Raw genomic sequence first — 10,284 nt, 5'->3', positions numbered from 1 at the left:
TATATATATATATATTATATGATAAATGTGTGCATTTTATATGTATAATACATAAATTTAATACATTAGGTTGATGCAAAAGCTTTATTTTGTCTGTTTCTATATTAAATTTAAAATAAAATCGAGTCCAAGATTTCTCTTTAAGAAAAAAATCTTTGTAAAGGCTATATAAAATCATCTTCAATTTGATCTGATAAGTACAACAAACTTTTGCACCATCCTAATTTTATACGATTTAACTTTTCTTACTTTTTGATTTACTATTGTCTAATAACAATCCAATTAGCAACAATATCATCAAAGAGAGAATCGTGATTAATGTTGGTTATCTTTTTCTCAATAGATGGTGCTGAATGCCTCTTAATGTTCTTAGCATCTAGCATGGCATCTGGCGTTCTCAAAGTATACAGACTATACAGTCACGCACGACGAGTGGCACGAGTTCTTCGGTGTGTACACGGTGTACGATTCCAGCTTCAGCTGCGGCTTCTTGCTTCTCGCATTACACGGGAATCGAGCAATCTGAAACACATCTAAAGCGAAAGAGAGAGAAAGAGAACGACAGCGCGTCCAAGTCTTGCTCGGCAATGCCTCACCCAGAATTGTCACGGGTGCCGTGGCGATCAGTCACGTTGCTTCGACGGCTGCGGGGATTCGCGATGTAGCCCTCCTCCTTCTCTCCCACCCCCCCTCTGCCAATCCGAGGAAAACATTCTCTCTCGCGTTGATATCGTTAGAATACCCCGATTACATCGATGCGTCGTCACGCAACATCATCGACGGGATCTCGCGCAACAACGGATCTGGACCGCCGTATCGAGTCACCTGCGAATACCTGCGTTCCTCTTCATAATCCTCATCACCGTCATTGTCATCTGCAAGAAGTGCCTTCTTTCGACCATCAGTCGGCCGCCCGATCACACGGAAGGCTGCAGCCGTGTATGTTTCATCTGTCCCGGCGATGAACGCGATGATCTTACCTATATACATCTTTACATAAGCCTGCATATACGCCTCGGTAAGTGGCAGTTTCAAACATGTATAATACTGTGTCTCTCCTAAAAGGAACAGACAGACATCCATAGATGAGTGGAAGGAAAAAGTGAGGATATAGAAACGGGTACAAGTTCATCGAGCTTCGATTTTGACGCTGCGGATACTTGAAAGCAATTTCTATTTCTGTTTATGTGTTGTGTGGCAGTAAAAAAAAATAAATCGTAGTAAAGTTATAATCGTGTAAAATTAAGATGGTGCAAAAGTTTGTAAGATTTTCTTCTAATACGCGTACTTGTAACATCGAAGGGATTTAATTTGCTTAATTTATATCGGTTTCGAATATCTATATCTTGATTCATTAAAAGAGTCGTAATTATAAAGTAACAAAATGTTAAACGATTGTGTTCTTATTCTCTAAAAAAAAAAAAATCTTGATACAGAAATCTCTCCTTGAAAAAATGGACGTAAAGTTATTTAAAACGATTGAAAATTGTACCGTTTATTTATTTATCTATTTTTTTTTTTTTCAAAGAATATAAATTTGTCAATAAATTATTATATATATATATATCTCTCTCTTTTTCTCTGAGAAACTTTAACATATTTAAAACATGATATTCTGAAAATATCTTGAAGCAGGATAATACATGGTTAAAAAAAATCATTTCATCCATAATTTATCTCTAAAAGTTGTAACTATTAATTGACTAAAAATTGGAATAGTGATCGAATATTACAACGAATATTATGTAGCACAAACACATACAAGGGTAGTTTCGATCGTCATCAATTTGCATATGAATCTTTGCAGAAGAGTGCGATAATGGATTCGGATTGCTAATCGCCCACAAGATTGTAACGTGTCGGCAAATTTTTGCGTCGAGTAAACAACGTGTATATTGTGATCGAGCGGTTTCGGATTGCATAATGGGTGGAGATGTATCGCCGTTATTATGATTGTGCTTAGACTCTAAATACGTATACATATAAGTATAAAAACTATAAATAAGTATATATCGTTAAATATCGTCGGACATATATCTAATTAAGAAGTGATAAATTAAGCCCAATATTTGCTTTGTTGAAACTTATTGTTACGTAGGTACGGTATTCATTGAAGTGAGATAATACGATAGTCTTTTCGTTAAAAGTGCATAATCTAACATGATAATCGAAATACTTGCAATAATAGTGACGAAAAAAAAAACAATTTCTTTACGCAAGTTTATCGAAATATTTCGTTATAATAACCTTAATTATAATGGTATCCAACAATTATATTAAGAAATTTAATAGAGAGGGAGATATATATATATATATGATTAACTCTTAAATACTCGCCAGATCAATTTTCATACAAGTAATTTTTTCTTTGTATTATATCCTCCCCCCTCCCTGGATATATCATTTCTTCTTCATTCATACACAGGAAATATATACGTAATAATAAATTTTTAAGACTTGGAAACTTGACAATAAAAGATTTTTATTGTTAAATTCTTAAATTTTAAAAACATAAAATTAAGTATTTATATATGTGTGTGGAGGGAGGAGGGGGGAACTGTATCAAGGGGGAAAGAGAAGTGTATATATACATATGTACCCAAAGAAAAAGGGGTAAGCATCTGCCGAAGGAGAGGAAAAGCATGTGTACATAACTTTGTTTCAAAAATGCAAGAATTCCCGGATTAAGTGAATAAGATATTTTTTATAAACCAATATAATCTGTGTTTATTTATATGGATATTGTGTGATTTTTCAGAAATGTATCAACTAATTACACATACAACAAAAATGCATCGCGATTGCTGAGACGCATCACGAGTGCAAGAAACAAACAAAAACCGTCGTCCGGGTGATCTGGATCAGACTGATAAACTTGGATACATAACCTAGAAGACATAATGTCCCAGCTAAATATCAGCACGGGTAAACGAGGCAGGGGGATAGCGAGTACCTCCGCATCGACGGTATCTGCGTTGAGCAGTTCCACTGATTTGGCAAGTCTCTTTGAGTGCCCCGTTTGTTTCGACTATGTGCTTCCACCGATCTTACAATGTCAGAGCGGTCATCTCGTTTGCACAAATTGCCGACCAAAACTCTCATGCTGCCCCACATGCAGGGGTCCGCTAGGTATGCACCTTTCTTTTTTTTACTAAGTCTATTATTGAGATTATTAGAGTCATATTTAACAAATAACCTGACAACGCACAGGTAACATCCGTAATCTGGCTATGGAAAAAGTAGCAAGTAATGTGATGTTCCCCTGTAAATATTCCACCAGTGGCTGCACAGTTTCACTTGTGCATACTGAAAAGGCAGACCATGAAGATGCATGCGAGTTCCGTCCATACAGTTGTCCTTGCCCGGGTGCATCCTGTAAATGGCAGGGATCGCTGGAACAAGTAATGTCTCATCTTATGATGAGCCACAAAAGTATTACAACCTTACAAGGTATTAAATTTTTGTCATTTGACTTTGCACTTTTCTTATAACTTTTTACATATTGTTTTTTGTGTTTTTCTCCAGGAGAAGACATTGTCTTTTTGGCAACTGATATTAATCTTCCTGGAGCTGTGGATTGGGTAATGATGCAATCCTGTTTTGGCCACCACTTTATGCTAGTGCTTGAGAAACAAGAGAAATATGATGGACATCAACAGTTTTTTGCGATTGTACAATTGATTGGTTCAAGGAAGCAAGCAGAGAACTTTGCTTACAGGTAATTAAACATTATAATTTATTGTATTTAATAAAAAACAACTTAGAGAATTTTAAATAAATAAATTCAATATCTGTGACATTTTCATATCTTACATTAGGGACTGTGACTTTTTTTAATTAAATAACTCTGCTTAACAGACTAGAATTGAATGGTCATAGAAGGCGTCTCACGTGGGAAGCAATGCCACGCTCTATTCACGAGGGTGTATCGTCTGCGATTTTAAATTCTGACTGCCTTGTATTTGACACCTCCATTGCCCAATTATTTGCTGACAATGGAAATCTAGGAATTAACGTTACAATTTCTATGGCCTGAGAAAAACCAGAAAAAGCAGTATAAAAAGAAGAGAAAACATAATTATGCAGTCATATCGAGCAGTCTTTTGGATTATGGGTGCGATAAAAATATTTGGGTGAGACTGCCCGTTATGCACTGTTAACAGTTTTTTTACGTTACCAGATGAATATTAGCAATACAAAGATGTTAGGAAATGTTTGGAGTATGTTGATGATATGCAGCGTTCAAATGCTCAGTACAGGATCGAAAAGCTTTAAAGTATATTTGTGTGTGTGATATTTATGGGTGTGACACTCACAAAAACAAATATAATAAACATCTTTTTAAAATATCCATGCTATGACTTTAAAGTTTTGATGCAGTATAATATCGAATTCCGAAAAACAAAAGTACCTGATATCCGCGGTATTGTCACATTATTCTTACTCATTTCGTGTATCAATTTTTCATTTATAATTCTCCAGGAAGATACTATATGCATTATTGAATTCTATTAACATCTTTTTTGGGTCTATATTTTAACACTTTCAAGACTTGGTATAGCAAATGCAAAAACATTTTTCCAGGCATAGCATTTCAGAAGTTCATTATGAATCTCGTCATGCGATTATTGCGTTTATTTGCCATTAATGTACATTTTTATATCGCTATTTATTTTTTCATTTATAAAGTTTACTTTCTTTTGTGTTTGTAAAATTCTCATTTATTTTGTTTCAGTTATTTTATCAATGCTTTTATACAGTATGTTTTAAATGTGGAGGTCAATCGCTCGGGAAGTGATTGGGGACCCAAAAACAAGAAAAAAGTTGGTATGAACACAGGTCAGGAAATGCGTTGTTTTCGAGTTATCGCCATTTTTATGTTGAAATTTCAAATTGTTTTGCTTTCGAACTTTTTGGCAAAATTGAAAGAAGAGAAGGTTTCGTACTTATTTATTTTTTTGTATTTATTTATTTTTTATAATTTTATTTGTATTTTTTTATTATGGTTTTTTTTTTATCCTGGGTAATGCTAAAGCAGCTCACAACTTTTATTTGACTTTAATTATGTTATAAAACTCATAAAAACCATCTCTTCTTTTAATTTTGACAAAAAAATTCGAAAGCAAAGCAATTTGAAATTTCAACATAAAAATAGCGATAACTCAAAAACAACGCATTTCCGGATCTGTTTTCATACCAACTTTTTTCTTGTTGTTTTTGGGTCCCCAATCACCTTTCGAGCGATTGACCTCCATATTTGAAACATTCTGTATATGTATATGCGTTTTGCATATGTGATAAATCTGGTTTTTGCATAGCATATTATTTGATTATTCGATATTATGATTATAGATACAATATTTTGAGATTATGCAAGCAGTGAAAGGGCAGATCAGTTTTTACAATTTAGTCTGAATATTAAAGCATGACGCTAACATTTTTACAACAATTACATTAATATGGTGAGGAGCAATATCCAATTACAGAAAAGTTTCTGTAAACAAGATAAAAAAAGAAATCGAAAGTGAGTAAAACAATTATATTAAAATTTAAAAGATATTTCTTTTTTCAATTTAAATTTTAATATATGTTGGGATACCTGCAAATATTAACACCACTACTATATACTTATTAGTATGAAATTAAACTGATCTTTTATTGATACAAGTGAGAGAAAAAAAGACATTGCTTTGTAATATCCAGTATCTATATATTGAATTGATTCTTAATTGATGTTTTCTTTTTATACAAATAACGTTTTAATGCTATTATAAATATAGCAATCAAACCACATTAGAATTTTCTTACAGCTTTAAAAACCTTTTTTATTGATTCTTATGATTCATGCTCTTTGAAATACATCAAATGCCTTTCTTTCTGCTATTATTATGCATAGCATTCATAAGTTTAAAAAAAAACAATGAAATATCTGTACTAAAAACAGAGCATTGAACTGAACTGCATAACAAAATCCAGAAAGACATATTAAGAGAATGAAGGGGAGAGGTTATGGGGAAGAGATTACTTTCTTCGGAAGGACAATTTAGACTGAAATGTAATTATATGACCCGAGTAGGCTAAGTCTATAACAATTATATATTTTTCATAGATCGAAAAATATACAAGTTTTACTTTCGCTAAGTGATTCATACAACGTGATCGCTGAAACAATTTTGTCAAAGGCTACTACGATATTGAATTAATATCGCCATCAATAAGTACTCAAATTATCGATCAGTTTAATGTCCTGTTATACATACAATCATGGAAGGAAAGAAGTTTGCGAATATAAACGGAAGCATTGTTATTGTAAATAAATCGCGGAAATTTATCATGTGATATAAGTAGTATGAATAATATAAATGATAATGTGCTGATATGTATTCACAATGTTGGAAATAATTCGAGGGAACCAAGTGCACAGTGTATACACACTGTATATGATTAGCATGTATTATTAAGCTTATACAATTATATTTACACACATCTATTACAAAAAAGCAAATATTTAATTTTAATAGATTGAAATAAAAAGCGTTCGAGCATTTTTGGCGGTTATCGGAAAAAAGTGAGCAAAAAAAATAAGGAAGTCGAAAGTTTTTTAAATTTTGATGTCTGTTATTCTGTATACCGAGACTGTAGAAGTATCTTCCCAATTTTTAGCGTAAAATGTAATTCTGCACTTGAAACTGCGAGAACCAATGCGTTCGAGAATCATCATATTAAGATTTTTATAGTAAGAATAGTTTGATTATGGATACTGCATAAATCATTATATGAGATTGGAAAGAATTACAAATACACGCTAGTTGTGATTTTTCTCTCTGTAGTGTAAACGCGGGATTATTAGATCATATACACTGGACGGGGAGAGCAGGATGATCTAATAATTTGAAAAGAACACATCACAATTGTTAAGCATTGTGTACATATGATAAGATTAACGATAGCATAATCCTTATTCTTTAACTAAGTAGTAATTTATTCTCTAGCATCATTCATGAGGGCTTCATTGCTGTTTTACTAAACTTGATCATAAGGAATACATCTTTTGTTTGATTCTTCATGAATGTTCTCTTCATTATTTCATTTATATTATCCTATTTATATTTTTATATCGAATTATATGATGTATAATATTCTTAAACAAGAGTAAAAACTATTTTAATTTCATTGTAGTTTGTGAACAAGGAATAACATAATGAGCTAGCTGATGGAATATAAAATGTTGAAAGTTTTGAAAATACGCTATTGCATAATATGATATTGAAAGACATAAATTAGCATCTCGTTTTTGAATGATTCTAACATATTTTTTTTTTCAAAGTTTATATGTAAGATTTATACTATAATATAATTTCGTCTCTTTCACTTAAAATTTAAAATTTTTAAAAATTAAGACTTGTGAGAAATATATATCAAAATATTTTAAAATTTATTACATCAGTATATTATATGGATAATGAAAAGTCTTATATTTAAAAGATTTTTCTGACGTATTCTTTGTACACGCTTTGAGCCACATTTATTGATATTAATGAATAATTATTTATATACGAGATCTGTATATTGCAACTGCAATACGAGGAATGATTTATACGTCCAAGCGTATTTGGCAAAAGCGTGACATATCTCAAATAAATCATAAATTCGAGTGAACGAGAGTGTAATGGGTTTATCTTGTTTGACAATTTGTATGGTACAATTATGAAATCGTGTAGACGAATAATAACTATAAATGCTCGATCTTTTAATGATGAATCTTTGGATTCTACACGATATCATAGAACAGCCTAAGGTGCTCATGTATCCGCAGAATATATAGTATAACTGTCGACAGAGAGAATAGCTTTATTTAAATATAATGTATATACTTATATATATGCATATTTATAGAATCTACAGAATGTTCATGCCATGTATAAAGAAAAGTATAAATAAAATTTTTTTATAAATATTTTTTCATTATATATACACAATATTGCTCTCTCCCTCTCTCTCTCTTTTTACATATTCACAAATTTTAAAATTTGTAATTAAGATAAAACATAATTTAAAGAAAATATAAAATAAAAGAAGATCCCCAGAGTAAATATATTGATATTATCAGATATGATCGCGTATATTCATAGAATTTTGTAAATTTCCAAAAAATAAGGACTTTCCCTTTAATCTATTCGATATGAAGAATTAATAAGATTTTATACAATAAGAATGTATAACAATTACAGTTATATGTATACGATGTAAAACCATATGGTTTTGCGCGTGTATGGTTAGCTTCGGAACAAACCACATGGCCACATGTCGATGCGCCGTATATATATGTGCTGCTCCACGAGTTATACTTTTTGGTTATACTAAACGCTCTCATAAATTTAAATTGTTTATTTACAACTCTCCTCTGCATCGATCTGTAAAAATGCGTTGGAAACTTCCAAAACCTTTTTTTTACGCTTCCGTGGCAGCGACTACTGCTGCCGTAGCATATTTGACAAAGTAATATGTTGCTTGAAACTCTTTTCAACATAATCTAAAAAAATTGACGATGTTTAATATTATTTAGAACTCTCTCCAATCACAATCAGCTTTTTATATTTACTTATATTCAGTTGTAAAACTTTGGACGTGAATATGAATAAATGAGTATTTATATATAATGTAACTAAAAGATATAAATAATAAAAACTACTTGCGTATCAATTTTTTTTTATTTTTGTATGATATATATTTCGCACTATGTCACATAATATTTTACCGTTATTTATGGCTATTTTATGATATAAGTGATAAAAGTAATTATATCAAAATTGCAGAGATTATATGGGAGGTACAAAATACACAGGCAAAGAGAGCTTAGTCAACAAAGTTGTTATTGTGACAGGAGCTAATACTGGTATTGGAAGGGAGACAGTCTTGGAATTAGCCAAACGTGATGCAAAAATTATTATGGCATGCAGAGATATGGAAAAATGCGAAAAGGTATTTATATTGTCATTAGTATCTTTTCAGTTTGCAAAAATAAGATATAAGATAAAATATAATAATTTGTATACATATATCTCTTATATAGAAGAGATATTATAGTTACAGCTATTTTTGTATCATTATTATTATAAATTACTATATAAAAATTTTGTATAATGATAATTTTTTCATTTTTGTACAGGCACGCCAAGATATTGTACTTGAGACGAAGAATAAGTATGTTTACTGTAGGAAATGTGACTTAGCATCGCAAGAAAGTATTAGAAAATTTGTCGAGCAGTTTAAGAACGGTAATTATTCACAACTATATTTATTTACAAATTTTTAACATTTTATCATATAAATGTTTACATATATCTCATTTGTATTGCAGAATATGATAAACTTCATATACTTATCAATAATGCTGGTGTAATGAGATGTTCAAAGAGTTATACCAAAGAAGGTATCGAGATGCAGCTTGGAGTCAATTATATAGGACATTTCTTGCTCACAAATTTACTTCTAGATGTTTTAAAAACATCCGCACCATCTAGAATTGTGAATGTATCGAGTGCCTCTTATTATAGAGGCCAAATAAATATGACAGATTTAAATAGCGATAAAGAGTACGATGCTGGTAACGCTTATACACAAAGTAAATTAGCCATAATTTTTTTCACTAGAGAATTGGCAAACAAATTGAGAGGTAATTTAATAATAATAATAAGTGCATAATTATCCCTTTATAGTATTTTGCTAAAATATAATTCTTACTTTTTCATTATTCAGGAACTGGCGTTACTGTAAATGCTGTTCATCCTGGTGTAGTGGATACGAATATAACGCGACATATGTTTGTATACAACAACTTCTTCACACGAATATTCCTGAAACCATTTGCTTGGCCGTTTATTAGAGCGCCTCTGCAAGGAGCGCAAACTGTTTTGTATGCAGCGTTAGATCCTAGTCTTACAGATGTTTCCGGCTGTTATTTCGAGTAAGTATCATTGAAGAAACTTAAAAAATGATAAATATAGCAAATAATGAATATAATATTAATATTATTATTTGATTTGTTGTAGCAATTGCGAAATTAAGGAAGTATCAGATGAAGCCAAAAACGATAACCTGGCAAAATGGCTATGGAAAGTCAGTGAAAAATGGACAAAATTAGATATGCAATTAAGGATACAATAAAGATATACAGTTGTATTGATCCTATTTTGTTTTTAATATAATATAAATTTTTAATAATTGAATTTTTATAATTTTTTTTTTTAAGTGAATAGAAGCGAAAACGCTTGCCGCGCAAGC

The 10,284-nt window shown here is 31.2% G+C and overlaps 1 protein-coding gene across 5 annotated transcripts; it reads left to right on the top strand.

The window, feature by feature from the left end:
• Positions 1 to 73: 73 nt before the first annotated feature.
• Positions 74 to 10,224, top strand: LOC115245748 (E3 ubiquitin-protein ligase SIAH1). 5 transcript variants are annotated; one of them, XM_029824209.1, is made up of 9 exons: positions 320 to 1,018; positions 2,759 to 3,129; positions 3,211 to 3,450; positions 3,526 to 3,718; positions 8,817 to 8,982; positions 9,170 to 9,278; positions 9,362 to 9,676; positions 9,760 to 9,967; positions 10,053 to 10,224. In XM_029824209.1, exons 2-9 carry the CDS (start codon positions 2,901 to 2,903, stop codon positions 10,165 to 10,167), a joined length of 1,575 nt encoding a protein of 524 aa, XP_029680069.1. In that variant the 5' UTR covers positions 320 to 1,018; positions 2,759 to 2,900; the 3' UTR covers positions 10,168 to 10,224. The 5 variants fall into 5 exon arrangements, with proteins under 5 accessions (XP_029680073.1, XP_029680069.1, XP_029680070.1 ...); XM_029824210.1 differs by lacking the exon at positions 320 to 1,018 and adding an exon at positions 2,599 to 2,613; XM_029824211.1 differs by lacking the exons at positions 320 to 1,018; positions 2,759 to 3,129; positions 3,211 to 3,450; positions 3,526 to 3,718 and adding an exon at positions 8,104 to 8,499.
• The last annotated feature ends 60 nt before the right edge of the window (positions 10,225 to 10,284 follow it).

The sequence above is a fragment of the Formica exsecta genome, unplaced genomic scaffold, assembly GCF_003651465.1.
Source record: "Formica exsecta isolate Colony F162 unplaced genomic scaffold, ASM365146v1 scaffold13, whole genome shotgun sequence".
NCBI lineage: Eukaryota > Metazoa > Arthropoda > Insecta > Hymenoptera > Formicidae > Formica > Formica exsecta.
The sequence above is the reverse complement of the archived record's forward strand: the minus strand, read 5'-3'. Positions and strand labels throughout refer to the sequence as shown.

What these genes read in the sequence shown, in the direction of transcription:
- LOC115245748 (XM_029824209.1), top strand. Translation starts at nt 2,901, where the DNA reads ATGTCCCAGCTAAATATCAGCACGGGTAAACGAGGCAGGGGGATAGCG. An exon ending in CACATGCAGGGGTCCGCTAG is followed by an intron (nt 3,130 to 3,210) that starts GTATGCACCTTT and finishes GACAACGCACAG; the next exon opens with GTAACATCCGTAATCTGGCT. An exon ending in GCAGAGAACTTTGCTTACAG is followed by an intron (nt 3,719 to 8,816) that starts GTAATTAAACAT and finishes TCAAAATTGCAG; the next exon opens with AGATTATATGGGAGGTACAA.